Source organism: Thermobia domestica, chromosome 16, assembly GCF_964235325.1.
Source record: "Thermobia domestica chromosome 16, izTheDome1.hap1.1, whole genome shotgun sequence".
In the NCBI taxonomy this organism is placed as follows: Eukaryota; Metazoa; Arthropoda; class Insecta; order Zygentoma; family Lepismatidae; genus Thermobia; species Thermobia domestica.
The window spans coordinates 84,572,518-84,591,922 of NC_137469.1; the positions used below are offsets into that span (position 1 = coordinate 84,572,518).

The following is a 19,405-nucleotide window of genomic DNA, read 5'->3' on the forward strand; positions in this document are numbered from 1 at the left end:
AAGGGAAGTAAATAGAACAGGAGACTAGTTTTCGATGTCTAGCAAGTATTATTAGTAATGATATGAGGTGTGAACGTGAAATAAAAACAAGGATACGAATGGCGAAAGAAGCATTTACAAAGTCAATGAAGGCATAGCGTGACTGTACTCTTTTTAATGATAAGAGAGATGTATAGGACTGCGGAAACTTCAAAGGAATCAAACCAATGTCACTTGCGATGAAGATTTCGGAAAAAATGTAGATGAGCAATTACGGGAGGAAACATCAGTAGGAAGAAAATAGGAATTTATGCAGGAAAAGAATACAAAGGACGCAATTTTAATACTAACAAGGGAAAAGCAGACATTGGTAAATGAACTTCGTGACCATCCTTCGCGAGGTAGTAGTGAACATTAAAAATATTAATACTACAAGCTGGGAGAGCGCAATAGCCAGAAACAACGGAGAAAAAGCGGCTTAAAGATTCCGACTGGTGCATATATGATACGGCGCGTAAATTTATCAAGTGACGATGTGGCAGAGTGGAGCGTCTATGATCCCCGTGAAAAAGGTCCCGGGTTCGATTTCCGTTCAAGTTTTTCTGTTTTGTTTTTTGCTTTAACAAATAAAGTAGCCATTTGTAATTACAAATAAAATATTAATTCACCACAAGCTTATAACGCATAAAACAATACAAATGTTCAAACCAGTTGTAAAATCTTTTAATGTTCATATTAACTAGCAACTAAATGTAACTTATTCCGTAAATGTATTGATATCACAAGTTATATTATAACCGTCACCAGGTTATGTAAGATATTTTTGTGGATGCTCTGTATATTTTGGAAAAATAGAAATCATTCTCCGATTTATACTTTATTTTTTGCGACGCAAATCATTTCTTTCTTCGATGGGAACTGCTAGTAGCCGATTTCTTTCCCACGAATTAGAACGAAAGAGTGTTTCATCGTTCACCTATACATATATGTGAAACGTTTTGCGGTGAGATTTTAATGAGTAACAAAGACCACGTTCATTTAGTGAACTATATATATGAAACTCGTATTTCTATTACTTGAATCTTCAGTGTTTCTTCCTTACTCATTAATATACAAAGACTACATTATATAGTTATTTGGAACTAATTGTTTTCTTCAATTACTTATGAACATAGTAGCATGGGCAGCTTCAACTTAACCAGACTGTCTCCTAGCAATATTGTTCAGCCGCTTTTTATCTAGAAGTTCTCAGGGTCGTTTCCTTCTACATTGTGGCCAATGAACTGTGAATTAACGCAAATACTTTCAACATTTAATTTGCATATCCATACAGGTGGTTTAACCTGATCACGTTTTAAAATGAACTGCCAACATTGACCACTTGGTGAACCCAGCTTGTACCTGGAGCATCTCAACTCTAGGAGTTTTCTCCGCGTGTCGATACAGCAACATGGTCGTTGAATTCGCTATAGATTTAACCCTACAACCATAACGTGCTTTCACTAGGACATGTATCACAACGTGATGTCATATACGACCCGAGTCAGGGAGTAGTTGTATTAGGTTAGGTTAGGTTAAGTAAGGTAAGATTAGGTTAAGTAAGGTAAAGTTAGGTGAGGTTAGGTTAGGTTAAGGTAAGGTAAGGTTAGGTGAGGTGAGGTTAGGTTTGTTACGTTATATCATTTTATACTCCTTGTATAACTTAGGTGTATAGTATCATCTTATACATTTTATATTTGTGGATATAATTTGTTTCTTTATTAATTATACAAGATAGTGTAGAATATAAGTTCTGCATTGTAACAATTTTAATTGTTTTCATTGTTTGTTTTACTTATTTGAATTCTTCTCATAAATCATCTTTCGTTGTAACAAATCTGCAACATCATCATTATTAGCATCAGCTTTAAATTCATCCTTTTCTTGTTCATCCTGTTCCTCATTATTCTCATTTTCACATACTACTTCAACATCGGACATAGCCTCATCTGATTCATCTACAACGCATACAAATTCTTCCTGACTCAAATACCTTCTTGATCTCGCCATTTCTAAAGGAATTTGATCACTAAAATATACTTCGCTATATGGCTGTTCAAAAGAAAAAAATGTTTCGTTAATCACAACGTGGGTTCGTATACGACCCCAGTACTCAAAACACCATAGAAATTGCCCCACTAACACAACAATGCAACATGCACTTTCGACAGCATACTCTGCACTAAAGCTAGACGAAGTATATTTCACTCTGACAACTGAGCAGGCGCAGAACGCATTTTATATGGAGTGGGGTCGTCGATGGCCCCACGTTGTGATTGTAGGATTAAGTAAAGAAACATACGTCTTGTAGCCGCCCAAAGACTTCTACAGCGGCTAGCCTCCATTTAGTGAAGTCCCGGATCCGCTGACTCAGTGCGTATAATTAGTAAACGGCCGTACCAATGTCCTAAATTACACATTGCTACAGGGGTGTAGCCAGCAAGTTTGTGTAGGAGGGGCCCGTCGTTTTTGAGGGGGGGGGCAGCTACAATGTACAAAGTTAAAAAATGTGTTCCTGCTAGTGTTTTTGAGGCCTGAAAGAAAGGTAAATTTTGGTTTTCTTCTGGAAAACTAAAAACACTATTTTAGCTTATTATTATTATTATTATTATTATTATTATTATTATTATTATTATTATTATTATTATTATTATTATTATTATTATTTTCTCCATAAATTATATTCAAGATAGTTTTTTTACGCTTAATCAAGAACTTCTTTCCGGGACCAAACGCTATACTTTTGTGCATAACTATAAAGGTAACCAAGAAAGTTCTTTCCCTTTTCGTGGAGGTCTGTGTTCAATTGGACCTCACACCGTGAGTTGAAAGCGAGTGGAGATAAGGCGGAGGTCAGTTGTTGGTGTGGGTATATCCAACATACTACCTGATTGTAGCAATTCAGATACACCGTGAACTTCCTTAAACACAGAGGGTACATGGGACATCCACAGAGCGTCATAAGAGCATGTATGCTGAACGAGTTCAGATGGAGGTCAAACGCCGCTGTAGCGGGACAGAAGATATGCCAGGTCTTTGGTGAGGGTGTCGTGACGACGCGGACAGTGCAGCGATGGTTTAACAAGTTTAAGGACGATGACGAAACACCCGAAAACACCACGTTCCGGAAGACCAACACATGTACAGAGAGGAACTGGGACTACAATTTAGTTTGTGGAGAAACCATTCGGCAGCACATCCATCAACTTGTGAAGCACTACAAATTGGGTCGATGGGTCTCACATGTTTTGACTCCGGGCCAGAAGGCAACGCGGCAGTCGCCTATGTTTATTTACTGGTTCGGAGCCATTTCTGGACAGGGTGTTGACATATGATAAAAAGTGGGTCCTATACGAAGCTCCACGGCGCCGTCATCATTGGTTACAATCCCATGAACCGATTTCAAAACGGCCGAAACCAGCACTGTACCAGAAGAAGGTCCTTCTGTGTGTTTGGTGCATCGTGCATTGGGAACTGCTACCAGCTGGTCAGAGTATCAATGCAACTGTATCAATGCTCAAGAAAAACTCAAAACTCTGGAGCCATCACTTCTGAATTGCAAATGGGTCCTCGTTTAAGGAACAACGCTAAGTCCCACGTAGCTAGGATGACTCAGGACGCCATTCTCGGCCTTGAATGGGAAACAATATTGCAACCACTATATTCTCCGGGTATTGCACCGTCCGATTATCACCTGTTCCATTCTTTGGACAATCACCTTAGAGGACGCCAGTTCAAATCCCTAGTAAAAGTCCAAAATGCACCTGATACCTTCTTCGTTTCACGGCCCACCAGGTTCTACCGCGATGGATTCCATGGCCTTCCAGAACGTTTTCAGAAGAACGTCGATGCCGATGGGGATTATTTTTGATCTTCCAGGTTAGGTGATATATCGATGTTCGAAGGTGGTGGGTGAAAAAGCAAAAAACTTTTCTTGGTTACCTTTATATTTAAATTTAAGTCCTTGTATACAGAACCTATCTACACAAGATTGATTTTCTTTGAAATTTCACTTAATTTCTTTACGGTTTCCTGAGAAAAATATTTATTTATTATTCGTGACTAAAAAAACATACTTATTTTATTACACTGAGTAAAAAATAAAAGAGAGAGCGAATGAAATCCAAATTGAATAAAAACATTGTTTCTCACCAAATTTTCCATCCTCTATGTTTTTTAAAACACTTGTTAAAGCATATAAAAATATACTGTACTTACAAATCAGTTTAGTACCTTTGTTTTATGGCTGTATTTACAGTACCTTGTTAAAACGTTTGTCTTCAAACTGTCAAAAATAAATCGCAGTAAATTGTGTAATCAGTGTCACAAAAAAGTATCCTATTTTTCGATCGGTATAAGGAAGAGATACCATATTATTTTTCGATAGGTATGGAAAAACAATATTTCTCCATACTATTTTACCGTAAATTATTAATTGTCGATAAACTTTGTTACTTTTAAATGAATGAAGCGAGACAATTTTATTATGATGTAATAAAAGCTGGTCATTTGGGGGGGGGCCGGCCCCGATGGGCACCCCCTGGCTACACCCCTGCATTGCTACTGCCTGTGTTTGTTCTGCTGGATACTAACGTCAACTTTTGACGGATTCTTCTCGCAGCAGCCAGGAACTTACTTCGTGGGATTACTCTTAGTGTTACCCCACAGTGCTAACCCCTATGGCTATAACGTCGTAAAATGTGAAGTGTAATTTTATGTTTGTGGAAATAGTTAAGTGACTACATCTATATCAGTGTTTAGTGTTGTTTTTCTTCTACGTATTTTTTTTTTTTTACACCCAATGCATTTAATAAATAAGCATAGTATTATTTTATTTAAGGTGTTTTCGTTGCATGTGTGAATGATATTTTTGCGTTTCCGTAGTCTAAGCGATCATCTGGATGTCCGTGAGGATTTCGAAACGAGTCATCCAAACCTCTGGGTGCTTGATGCTCATCTCATTGAGACCTGAGGGCGATCCGGGAAAAGTTCTGTAATCCCTGTTTGGAAATGTTCTTTAATGTCTTAGCCAGATAAGTTCAGATCTCCTGCAAATATTCGTTGTTGGGACAGAGGGGGCAGATCCGGAAAGCGGTTACAATATTATGGTTAGCACAGGCGTTATGCAAAAATTATCTTGATGCTTCATGTCTATATTTGTGGACAGTGTGCGAATTAAAGGGCGATGAGGATGATGTATGCTATCCCTTTTGTAATACTAGATGTATGCTATAACCAGTAGTGTCATTTCAGACTTTGCTTTGAGGGAGCAAGAGAACCACCGAAATAAGACTTTCACGTTTTGTACTAGTATTAGTAGACAATTAATTAAATTATATTTATTCCTCAAACACTTGGGGCGCAATTGCCCCTCCTGCTCTCCCTAAATGACGCCCGTGGCTACAACTGTCATAGTTTCCCATGCTATTGTCGTCTGAAGCACAATCCACCCCATTGCAAAATTACGGTTAATTCGCACACTGTTCACAGATATAGACACGAAACGCCAAGAATATTTTTTTTACACACTATGCTAATATTAATATAATATCATAATACAATTGTGGAATAGTTTACATTTTGTTGATAGTTAACATGGATATTGAAAGTTTTTACAACTGATTTGAACATTTCTATTGTTTTATGTGTTATAAACATGTGATGAATTTAATATGTTACTTGTAGTTACAAATGGCTACTTTATTGGTTAAAGCAAAAAACAAAAACATTGACTCTAGCGGGAATCGAACCCGGGACCCTTTGCACGAGGTGTAGATGCTTCTCACTCTGCCTTGCCATCACTTGATAACGCGTCGTATCAAATATGCGGGGAGCCGGGAACTTTAAAACGCTTTCTGTTCCCTATTTCTGGTTATTGCGCTCTCCCAGCTTGTAATATTAACACTTTAAATGTGCACTACTACCTCGTGAAAGATGGCCCTGAAGTCCATTTACCGAAGTCTGCTTTCCTCTTCTATAACAAACTATGGAAAAGCATCAGGAAAGACAAAAAGGATTGCATGTCGTCTTTATTGATTTGAAAGAGGCCTAGGACAGAGTACAACGTCAGGACTATAGAAATGTCCGATGAAGAAAGGAGTGTCAAAGAAATGCATAAGGATAATCCAAAATACACTAATATCCAAAAACTTAAGCACGGATGTGGTTTTCCAACAAAAGTAAACATTTTGATTCTTACGAGCAAAACAATGTCATGCACAGAGGAAAGCAATAGCAGTCATCTAGTCTGCCCACGAATGGCATATGCGAGTTGAGCAGTGGTCGGTTGGTTAGTGCAATTGGTGTGCGTGTGCATGGACAGAACAATGGTTATGGCTGCTTTCTGAAGGACGTCGAAACAGTAAGTAAGCGTGCATTGGTAGTATGGCATAAAGACAGCAACTGAATGAATTTGAGCGTGGTCGCATTGTCGTGAAATTGGAGAAGGGCGGACAGTAACGAGTGTGGCACGAGAATCGGGAATTCACCATAGCATATTGTCAAGGGTGTGTTCGAGGTACTAGATGACCGGGAATGGTGCTAGACTTGTCGGAGGTGGTCGTCCATGATGTACTATCCATGGAGAAGACCGTTATTTGGTGTTAAGTGTTAAACGAAACCGCCGCAGTAGTGCTCGGCAACTAATTACTCAACTTCATGCGAGCACAGGGACACGTGTATCGCGCCAAACTGTAACCAGACGATTACACAGGGTAGGACTTGTAAAACTGTGAAATATATCCCATGAACATTGCATCAAAAACGGGTTCATCTGCGATGGTATCGAGAGCACATTACCTGGTCGGATGAGGACTGGGGTCGAGTGATGATTTCTGATGAAAGCCTTTTCTGCCTATCATTTGATTCTGGACAACAGTATATCTGGCGTGTCTAACACTCGGTGCTGCCAAGAAAACAAACCAGTCTGCGTAATCATGGTTTGGGACGGCATAATAATGGACGGATGTAGTGAGTTGCAGTTTGTACAAGGAGGGACTCTAACTGGCGTCAGATATAGTAATGATGTTTTCACCGTCATGTTCGTTTGTTTCGTGGAGCTATTGGTCCAGTTTCGTTTTATAGACGACAATGCTAGTCCACATTGTACAGCTGTCGTGGCCATGTTCCTTCAGAAAGAGGATATTCATCGAATCGAGTGGCCTGCGTACTTCCCGGATTTCAACCCTATAGAGTATGCTTATGATTACTGTAGGGAGATGTCTTGCCGAGCGTATACCTCTCAGCGGCCACCCAGTAGCCCAGACCTCCGATGGGCCTTCCAGAAGAAGTGGCAAGGTACTCCACAAGAACTGCTTGGTAATCTTATTTCCATATGGCATGTCGATACCAGTTGTGTAGTTCTGTTCGAGAAGGGCATATTCCATACTGATATCTCTACGTGAATACTCTACTGTACTCTTCTTTGGTGTATTCTGGACATAAGTTTCGGCATTGGATATCTCTGCTTTTCATAATTATTTATCACGTATGATACTCTGTTTCTGGACTAGACACTCTGTGAATACAATGACTATAATGTTACCTCATGTATTGTATTTCTAACCCCAACAGACACTCATACAACTTGGTATATTCAACTCTTAGGTCACTTTATAGTTTGTGCTTAAGTTTTGGATATCAGTGTATGTATATAGAAGCTACTATCCAAGTAAGAAGTAGTATGGAATAACACACCAAAACCCATTTCTGGTTGGATTACACAAGAGCTAACCTGTAACCCCGTATATCTTCACTTTTTTTTTTTTTATATATATATAGCTCAAGATGTAAAGGATAAAACTCCCTTGTGTATTATGTTTGCCGATGATTTTTAATTATGCAATGCAAATTCGGAAAAAGTTGAAAGTTGTGAATTGGAGGAAGTCTTAGGAAGACAGAGGCCAAAAAATTAGAATACTTCGATTTCAACAGAGAACGAACTGGGGAAGTAAAGCTACAATGAGAAAGATAGAATGAAGCGAAAAACCTTAAATATTTAGGTTTATTTGTTGCCAAGAATGGTGTTTGGATATGGAAATAACACACAGAATGCAAGACAAATGGCAAAATTGGAAGGAATTATACAGTGCGTTGTGTGACCACAGAATCATGGTAACCCTACAAAGAATGGAAACAACGTCTCGTCGATCGGTGTATAGCTACCCAAGGGAACTATTCTGACCAGGACCTTGATTTACCCAAGGGAACTATTCTGCCCAGGACCTTGATTTATAAAAATAATTAAATTCATCATTAACAGAAAATCAGTTTCATTACTTTCCTAATATATGCAATATACCCATCTCAACCAAATTCCGGAAAAACACTGCGAATGGAATTTCATGCAATGGACATTTGTAATCCAAGTACAACGCAAGGCCATTTTTCTAGTGCCTCAAACTGCACGTCTTCCATGGTCTAAAAAACACAAACATATAACTGGAAACGCGTAACGTGGGACATTGAACATATACAGTATATATATATATGTTCAATGTCCCACGTTATGTAATGAGGCTACGGAAGACGATGATGAGATGAATCATACGATGGAATGATGACAGTAAGAAAAAGAGAATCCCAAGAAAACCCTTCACATGATGTTTGTCCATTACAAAGCCTCCTTAGAATACTGCGAAGTATCGAGTACACCATAAACTCAATGAAGCATTTCACCAGCAGTATGAGAATGGTATGATTCAAGTTGGAGGCTCTGTGATATTGTGGAAGTGTTTTTCGTCCATGACTTGGGGCACTTACACAAGTGAATGTAAATTGTTCGTTACAGCTTCAACATGCATGAATAAAACAAAGCTGACCACAGTACTAAACATGTCAATTACACTTGTGTAGCACTTTTGTAAATATAACATCGTCTTACCAGACACGTTCCCTGAAAGAGATACGTAACGTAACAAGATAGTGTGTCTAATGAAGGCACTGTTACACATTATTAATATATTTAGTGCTTTGGTTAGTTTTGTTTTACTAAGGAAAAGCGAATGTAAGTATGAACTACGTTCATTTCGACATTTTCGGTAACAGGGCATTGCAATTTCTCTTTGCATCTTTCAACATAACAACTGCTAAATCTTTTTGTGCATGGTTTGCGGAACAATCAGGCATCGTAAATCACCAAACTCGAGGCCTCACTCCTGAACGGTTTGCGTCAACGCAATGCAAAATTTGAGTTTTAATTTGTGACAAATGATATAGATGTTAACAACTGCTTTTTGCTTGTTTGCGTTGCGTTACCCTTATACACATATATATATCTATTACCGAGAATTTCAATGTGTTTCTTTAAGGGGTGACGGTGAATCAATGGTAGAGCGTTCCTCTGCTGAGTGGTATCTGGTTCGATTTCAGCCCATATAAGTTAGTAGTGAACAACATTGTATCATGGGTTTCCACGGGGTTCTCCCGCTTCTTCCCACATTCTCATTCCACTAATTCTTTCAAAACCATTCACTTTCGTCGATTATTTAGTCTAAAGATCGGAACTCTAGGATGTTAAACTTGAAATTAAAATTTAATTTTTCAGTCGGTTTTTATTTTCTTCTTAAAACTTTTTCATTTCCCCATTGCATACTAATTTCTATACCCAATTATAAATATTACTTTAAAATATGGGCAGGATTACATTGAAAATGCGAATCTGCCTCTCAAAATTTATTCACAACCTTCATATATATATATATATAATAATTATTATATACAAGCTTCTCAACAAAGATAACAATTTCATTCGATATTTGCTCAGATAAATAGTTGAATAATGAATAGAAAAAGTTGGATTGTAAAAATTAAGAAAATGTAAAAATAATTTATTGTTGTAATAACAATTTCATCACACAGTATTTGCAATTAAACAGCATTCGATGGTATATTTTTAACCAATCTTGACAGAGATAAAGTACGTACTTCGCTGATAATTTAATACAATGAAAAGGGTGCCATGTGTTTCTTTTTTTACTCCCTGAGTAAATTTAAAAGCCCTGATATAATGTTTATAAGAAATTTCACTTTTTTTCTTTATTAAGTATAGATGCACTACTAAAGCTTACCTTCAACAATAATAATTAAAAGTATTTAAAGGAAGTAAACAATACTACAGGTATTCAATCTGTGTCACACACAGATCAATGGCTTTCTAACTGTTATTCGTTTTCGTTAATTTTCGATTCTATCCACCGATCTTACTTGTTCGCGCTAAGTGTACAGGATATTCAGAACCTTCTCCATGAGTCTAATTATGACATGTTACTCTCAAAAATTTTAAGTACAGGTTTAATCAGAATTTTCCTTCTATAAATATTCGATTGTAACTACTGGTCTTAACAGAACTTACAATATACTGTTTGGTAAAACACTGTTAATAAGTTTTTAAAACAACTATGATTATACGCTTTGACGATTAGCTGCTTAATAATAAATCTATTGCAATTAAATATTTTACTAAATATTTTTTTGTAAATACTAGAAAAAAAATGTCGGATTACTTTGAATTTTACAGTATTTTGAAACACATAAAAAGCTTGGAAAACTGAATAACAATCCTAATAATCTTGACAATTCCAAATCCAATTAGTTCCGGTTTCGATTTAAATAATAATAATAATAATAATAATACTCTCTTTTATCCCTTCCTGCTGATTCATATAAGTTAAAATAAAATGGATGAATAGAACCGAAAATGACGAAATCCAATAAAATTTAATAAGATGCCATTGAACTTTTTTTTTCACAGATTGATTTTGTTGCTTTTCACCGTCTTAACTCTAAGATGTATAATCTTATTTAAGATTTGTTAATCAATAAAAGTACATAACAGGACAGTTAATTTACAAAGAAAACATCAATTTAAGAGCCAATGTCACTTTGAACAGAACAGTTGTTATACCAGCAGTGGAGTATTTTGTAACACTAAGTTAATGATGTACTTAAGCATGTTCTTTCAGAAGTCTCTTTGATTGGATTAAAAAGATAACGTCTAAACTTAAACAGTATCTAAGGAAATGTGCTAATCAACCACTAAACTGTAAAAGCACACATGTGATGTACTTAGGTATTGCCTAACTTTAGACGACTGTTTTCCCCCAACTGGTCTTAGATACAAACAACGAACAATTAGCTGAAAATGTGCTTTTTCACCATTTTTTACTTTTCAAAGGTAGTTCGAAATGAAGAGAGATCCTCAAAGTAACTACTGTGATGCATACTGTATAGACTAATATTTGCATCCATTATTCCAAACCTTAAAAATATCATTGAAATCTAACGATAACACTGATGTAAATATATGCCAAAAAATTATCAGTGTATTGTTTGTATATATACGTCTTTTCTCGCATTATCTTCTTCAAAAGATACCAATTTAAGTTTTACAAGTAACGTTCTCCAGAATGGCCTCTCTTCATAGTGTTATTGGCTCTCAATAACAAAAACTGAATTAACAAATTTCCATAAAATAGAAGGTTTATAACAAAAAATGCAAAACAAATAAAATAAAACAATAATGTATATATACATATCATATTTTTTATATATATATATTGACTTCTGGATTTTATCTTCTCTAAAACAATATTATCAAATGGGCTACGATTCAGATGAACACTTTCTTTACTCAAGGCAACAAACAATACCATTTACATATCATACATGAAAGGGAAGAAATCTAGCACCTACAAATTACGATTTTAGATCTTACTTTAAAAGTAGTCAAAACTATTAATACTTCTATGGGATATTACATACCCAACGACTTAGTCGGAACTTACTTCCCCATTATAGATTTCGAATAGTTTTTTTGATGTCTTTGGTAGTTTATGATCACTTTTAGAAACTTTGTAACTAATTGAGAGCTTTCTTAAAAATTAGAAGACGCGTCTGATTTTTCATTTATTTGTAAATATTAATGATTTGATCTAAATATTTCGTAGAAGTTGTTGCTCTATGTGTTAAGTAATACACAAGAAGGAAATATAAACACGGAATTTGATATCGGTTCTGGGATCCTAGCACCGATCAAACCGATCATGGAAATAAATACTGATTCATATTGATAACTGATAATGCAGTATCACTTAATTTATTAGTAATCATAAAATTCAACGTTTCACTTAATTACATCTTTTAAGCTTGAAAAATATTTCCTCTTTTACGCTTGATAATCAGAGACAGTCAGGGAGGTTTGGCACGGACTTCCAACAGGTTACTTCTAAACAACTCAGAGCACAACAAATGCTTAGGAGAATAGAAATTTTACACGTGAAATATTACTGAAAATTAAATGAATATAGTGTACGATAAAATTAAACTATTCTGCTAAAATATTATTGCCTTCTGGCGAAATGCTCTGCTAACTAGACTGAAAGTTTAAGAAACATAGTGTAAACAAAATTAGGGCCTTTTATTGAAATACTATTGCTTCCTAACTAAAAGTTCTGCCAACTACACAACAATTCATAATTAATTGTTCATAACATTATGATAACTTGCGTTCCACTTTCCAATGAACTTAGGTCAATCGTACACGTTAACACTAATATCCTACATGATACAGATATATACCAACTTGAGAATTCACAAAATAATACTACCCACTGCAGAAGAAATCTACCAAATATATGTTACGAAAAAATCTTTTTAATTGGATGTATACCAGCGAAAGGAAATCTCATACTCAATATGGGAGGTTGAGGGACTAGAATATGGGTTTTGAGCTCCATATATTTCCTCAAATATATTTAAAGTTTGTAATTAAAACATCTACTTAGTAACTTCTACCTCAACCTGACGTACCCTCATCGTTAGTATTGAGGTTGAATTTTTTTTTTTTTTTAGCATTTTAACAGAGTAAACCTAGGAATAACCTTTGATTTTTGTAAAGTGTTGCTTGATTAACCCCCACATAGAGACTTGAGACTATACCGACTTAAGAATATACGCTTTCTTCGGTGGACAAAGAAGGAATGAACGAAGCTCTCACAAAACAAAGCTCAGCTTGCATATACTCCAAATATTTCTAGTTAAAAATTCATAAAACAGACATTCTACAAAAAAAATCAAGGCAGAAGCTATATGAAATCACCTGCTCTTTGGTTGTTTTCTTCTTTTGCTATTGCCGACAATTGTCATGAACGCTTAAACCTCTCTGATCATATTCTGATACATAACCTGGATTTCTTTTCTTGCAGCAAATTTATTAATTACTTGCAATCAAAAACAACTGCTATTTGTCATATTGCTTTGTTCTCGGATATTTGTTAATTTGTGTATATTTTATGTATTTAATGTGATGAATTAAATAACAAATCGATTGATCCAAAATGATTGAGTTGTGACAATTTCTAGCGTGACTGTTTATTTCTCTACTCTCAGGTTAGTCTAGGAATCTCAGGAGTTTCTGCTCTGTAATGTAATCAATGCTACCGTTGAGAAATCGAACTAAAGGTGCTAACTATTCGGATTTCACTTCTATGTCTTGTTACTGGTATACAACATCATATGTCATGGAAAGTAACAATTTGAAATATGCACTCTATGACTATTTAGCATTCTTGTAAGTTCATTAAATTATTTACATCTCCATCCATATAAATTGTATGTATATATAAAACTCCCGCAACTGCATCCTTTAGTATTACCTGTACTTCCTTTCTAACATGCACTATTTATATGTATCAAATGATTGCATATATTAACATAATATTAAATTGGCAACGAAATTACTTTCAATATGTTGTCTGTGGAACTTCTTATATTAGTTTATAAGCACTTATTTTATACAGGAGAGAATGATGCTGTTTACAAACCAAAATAGGATTAATTATTTAAATGACATTAAGAGTTAGAATAAATAAATAAAAAAAAAATAAATAAATGACAGCAGTAAGATCGATGAATTACAAAGATTACTATCTATTAATTCCCTTAAAACTTGAAGCTCTTCTTTACAATGCCTACTTTTCTGAATTTTTGTGAACAACACAATAACAAGAACAATATGAAAAGTTTGGAAGGCAGACCTCTAATACTTATAAGATGTTATTAAGTGAACGGTCGTTTCCACGACCTTTTATGACATTTCTGGCTAGACAATTCTCGTCATGCGCTGAGCTCGCAGAGTTCTGGATTATAAGGAAAGATATGAAGTCTCAATTTATTTAATAGTATTCTGTCAATGGTAGATAGTTTTTTTTTTTTTTTTTTTTTTTTTTTTTTTTTTTTTAAATCTTCCATATTGTTCATTTTCCTTGCGTTATTCACTAAAATTATACATTAAGAAAATGAGAGAAGCCTTAAAAGGAGTCTTAACGATAAAGTTAATTTTCGTAATTTACATCTCCTGATTCAAAACATTTATGATATCAAAAATGACAATAAACTTACACCAGCGAGTACAAAGGTACAATTAACGAATGTTTAACTTACCGCTTTCCTCAAACAATTGTATAACAGCAGTGTACTTATTATAACAACGAACTTAAAGTGCTAACAAGCGAGCTTATACGTACCACTTAATAACAGGAATAATAATAATATATTTCCATTTGAATATAAAGAAATACAAAAATTTACCCTTCTACATTTGCTTACGATTTGATCATGTACAGACTTGTTCCAGATAACTTTGCTATTCACCACGGTTTTAAAATCATGTTACTCACAGATTTTAACGTAAATGCTTAAAATTAAAAGTAATTCGTATGTATACATTATAGTATCCAAACGTTTAGTACTTCCAGAACAAAGGACCAATTTGTACGCAGTTTGCTTTGAAGTAGACATAACATAACTTTTTCAAATTAAGGAAAATCAGACCAATATTAGATTATTAGTTCCAAAGTTATAGACTAAAGAAGAACCAGCATAGGATGCGAACGGAATTTTGCGGTTGTAAACAAATTTTTGAAAGAAAAATAGACGAACATGCTTTCTCTGGAACAGTAATTAATACAAAATTCTTTTCATATACTTTCACTGTATTATCCGTTTCTCACAAGCACAACTTGAAGGAATAAGCACAACAGAGTGAACAATTTCAAGAGGTTATAATATAGGAAGACTACGGTACCAGCTTTCGATAACATTACCAAAGAGACGAACGAAAATAATAATAATAATAATAAATACTATTGGCAGAATTATGCATATCAACGGAGTCAAACAGAGTACACAGGATATTTCAGAATTCATATCGTAACGTTTGGGAGGTCGGATATACAATCTCGCTGCGTATATGTAACAAACTTGGGTTAAGATTACAGAGAAAATACCAATGCATATAGAGGCCATCGGTGTAGAAATTTTTCGATAAAGCAGCCATTTAAACTACTGACTATTATGCAATTCACAACGTTGAGAACGATGAACAAAGAACTATAAGTATTTGTATATTCTTGATGAGCAGATCATTCGAGAATTTTACATCTGTTTTTGAAATTCCTTTTGAAATGTCTTCAAGATCCTAAATTGGGCATTATTGGTTAGTTTAGTTATGGATATCCCCGAATTTTCTACAAGACTGCTTTTTCTGAGTTCATTAGAGTTTGTGTTACGCAGTATCGCGAGGCTCATAGCACATAAAAGTAATTTAGACTTTTCTTCGCATATCTCCCACTCTCTATTTTCGTGACCATAAATCACCTGTCAAACGTTTTAATAGGAATTCTGAAGCATCCTGTACATTGCAATACACAGAAGATGGGGGAAAAAATATTACAGACGCCTTCTCCCCATTACATCAAGAAGTTTTCTACCTTGTCTAACATGCCTTCTCATCCGATATTTCATAGTCAGTAGTGCCCCTTTAATAGTTAGAATGAACTAAAAAAATAATCACATAATGTAATTACCATATTTTTTTGTGTGTACGCTATAGATTAACTCTAGAAAGCACCAACAACAAAATCCAGTACACTGTACGCGAATCTTACATAATGTATGCTTGTATGTGGTCTTCTATACAACACCCCTCCACACACGAACACACAAAATATACACTCCAACAAAGTAATGTTCCAGAACCCATAAACAACGTTCTGGTCATACATATTATATACATACATCCCAACAATCTCACATTTATACAAATCATTCACTTTTCTTTTTAAAGGTAAGTTATGTATATATATTATTTTTCACCTATTGATTTCCGGAATGCTCAAGAACCGAATTCTTCTGTGTCTGGTTCTATCCGCTTGAACTCAAAAGAGCCTCTTCCATCCATTTGAAGATAAAACTGTCAAAAGATGATAAGAACAACCCGAATAACTATGTGCCCAAAATTATTACATAAAACTAGAAAACAGAAAAATAGTGGGAAACATCATTATAATTTTAATACTGGGAGCGGGTATAGTTTGAATGAGTTTTAATTATGTAGTTAGTGTCTCCTGTATTTAATGTGAATATACGTATTTGTAGGGATCATACAGAAATGACTAGAAAATAAGGATTAATACTTATATATTGATTTTAAGATGGTATTACTATGTAACATTTTTGGAGAAATCTTGAAATTGAGACAATTACAAAGTTTTGTCTTAGTCAATATATATTTCTGTTCTTGTTTAATGCAAACTGTTCAAATGTTCAATCTTTCACATTTGAGTCAGGGTGGCAAAAAATCATTTTTGTTAATTTTTTTTTCTTTTTTTGATTTAAATCAAATCTTTCTTCTCATATAATACAAGTCGCGAACCGAAGAAAAATTATTAGGAATTAGTATTAAATATTGATTATGCCATCTAAGTGAAAGTGTTGGGGTTGAATTTTGAATTAATCCCTAATCATTAACCTACTTCAATCCCGAACAATGTTTCTTAAGCATTAAGGAAAAAGAACAGCAATGTTTATCAACATGACACTTTCTTTTTTTTCAAAAAAGTTACTGATATATGGCAGGAGCATATTTTAAAAAAATCGAAACTAGGTTGCGGCACACACATAAAATACATAAATTTCGCCTAAAGTTATAAAATCTTAAAAATTCGGAGAGGGGATCGGATCCCTCTAAATACGCCCCTATTATCTGGGAACAAAGAAAGAGACGCGGACACAAAAGAATTTTCGTCTTAAATGTTCATGGTGATTTCTCCGTTGGAGTAGGTAACGATTTAAAAACCTTACGTTACGAAGAACAGAAAGCAGGGTTCTCCCGTTACCCGTTCAAAACGGGATTTTCCAATAATCATCCTCTGCATGACACTCGTTTTCATACTGTGCTGTGCATACATTTGAATCTCATTGTATTATGATTATTACCTTCCATAATCGAAATAACAGATCAGAAACGGGATTTTACTTATTTTCACTTTAAATTAATTTATTTCGGAATATGGTTTAAATCAACGATTTTTATTTAAAAAAATCAAGTGATCTAAATCTTGATTCAAATCGTAATTTAAATCAGACTGATTTAAATCAATCTACCTTGGTTTGAGTCCTTTATTATACATACTTAACACTGACTCAGCCTTATTACGAAACTTGTATACAGTAATGTATGTATATCAGACAATTTTAAAACATGAGCTACGAGTAGTGAGCTTTAAAATATTTACTACTACTTGAATTCTAGAAATTGAAGAATCACAGAATTACACTATTGGAAAAACATTTAAGAACATCCTGTATGTAACAACCACTTCGAACGAAATATCTGTCTGTAAAAAGCGTCCTGACCTTAGTTTGAAAGTCAGCGCAGGTAAACTGATCGTAGTGTCTACAGAAGACGTATTGCTGGTAGTTTGACGGTCGTTGGATAACACGACGAGTATAATTTTGTGTGTGAGTCCGTCGTGTGTCGAACACTGTGTCTGTAATGTCAGGACAAATGCCGGTATTGAGCGATAGGCTGTATAGTGAGGCTGCAAGAGATCGGGTGGTCATTCTGCAGGGCTGCTGCTTGTGTAAATCATGATGTGTGGTCCATCGGTGGTGTATAGTGTGGGAGACAGAAGTGCCACCGTGAAACGCCTGAATACAACTGTTATTCCGGCCGCCCCTGAAAGGATGACAAACTACCAATGTGATCACCATTGTCCTGCTGTGAATGCTCTAACACTAAACAATCAACTGTTCACGACAAATCATGTTTTCGCGCTCCACTACGACGATTATCCTATCACCTGTTCGCCGCCTAAAACGTTATTGGTGGTGTCGGAAGATTAGAATTAGAAATTAGATTTCTGTACTTTCGACATCTGTTAGTCGGTCAGGTATGAGGGATGACGTCCTTCGGCGAACACACTATCTGGGGAATCGGAAAGGAAGTGGGCTGGGAAAATTATGTTAGGCACCATTTCGGCACTTGCCTGGTGTGAATGAGGAAAACCTCACCCAGGATAACTAGCCTGAAAAAGATTTTCCACTTTTTCGACCGAGTGTCCTCATTGGTAATCGAACCCGAGACCGTTCGCAAGAAAGGTGAGAGTGTTAGCGACTATGCTACGCGAGAGCACTGTGGTGTCGGAAGAAACTATAGTGATAAAGCGAATGGGCGGGGGTGGTATTCACCAATAAGGGTCATTTCTGTGTTGGACACAGTGACAGCAGTGTAATGTCTACAGATGTGCAGCTGAGTGGGAATATCTATTCTCTGTTCACACTCACTTGTGGTTTTCATTCAGTAGAATATGGCTAATGCGTCGTACATTCGGGACACTGTTAATCCTATACTTATCTGGAGACTTTAAGAGCACCTATTTTTTAGTAGGAAACCGGTGCTCCAATACCACCAGGGCAAACCAAGCGTGCTCCACTGAGTACAAGCCTTCAACCGTGGCCTGGTTGGCCTCAAATGAAATGAAATCTTTTAGTTTAACGTTCCGTGATTGGGGCCTTTAGCCTAAGGGATGCGGATGATTAAGGCAAGTGAATGATGATGGAAGAATAGGTGGAATGAGAAAGTGGGAGGAAAAGAGAGTACTCCGAGAAAACCCACGAACACGATGTTGTCCACCACACTTACTTTGGCGGGATCGAACCCGAGACTCCACGACAGAGGTAAGCGCTCTACCATTAACAGCAGTGAAATCATCGCTAATATAATTCTTTGACAGGTTCAATAGTTCACAATCTGTTCAACTAACCGCCAACAAGCAGATGCTACAAGCTTTCTGTTTCATGTATTTTTGATTTAAATTTTCATTGCAATTTTCATTCGTGAATATATGTATTTCTTTCTATTATTCTCAATAAATTGTTCAATGTAGAGGTTTGGATATGAGGAAAAGGAGATCTGCATATATCGTTACGTGTATCCTGCTTGAGGCTTACCAAAAGGTGACAAAGCTATGCTTGACCGTCAGTTACGCGTAAAGCTATAGCAAATCTAGAATATCGTACTCCAGAACAAATACTCAACATCTGTACG

General features: G+C 35.6%; 1 protein-coding gene across 1 annotated transcript in view; it reads right to left on the reverse strand.

The window, feature by feature from the left end:
• Nucleotides 1-9,677: 9,677 nt before the first annotated feature.
• Nucleotides 9,678-19,405, reverse strand: part of Abcd3 (ATP binding cassette subfamily D member Pmp70) — a 59,377-nt gene continuing 49,649 nt past the window's right edge. Inside the window, exon 15 of the mRNA XM_081742700.1 lies at nucleotides 9,678-16,267. Coding sequence (XP_081598826.1) covers nucleotides 16,190-16,267 — 78 coding nt within the window. The 3' untranslated portion in view covers nucleotides 9,678-16,189. The remainder of the gene's footprint in view (nucleotides 16,268-19,405) is intronic.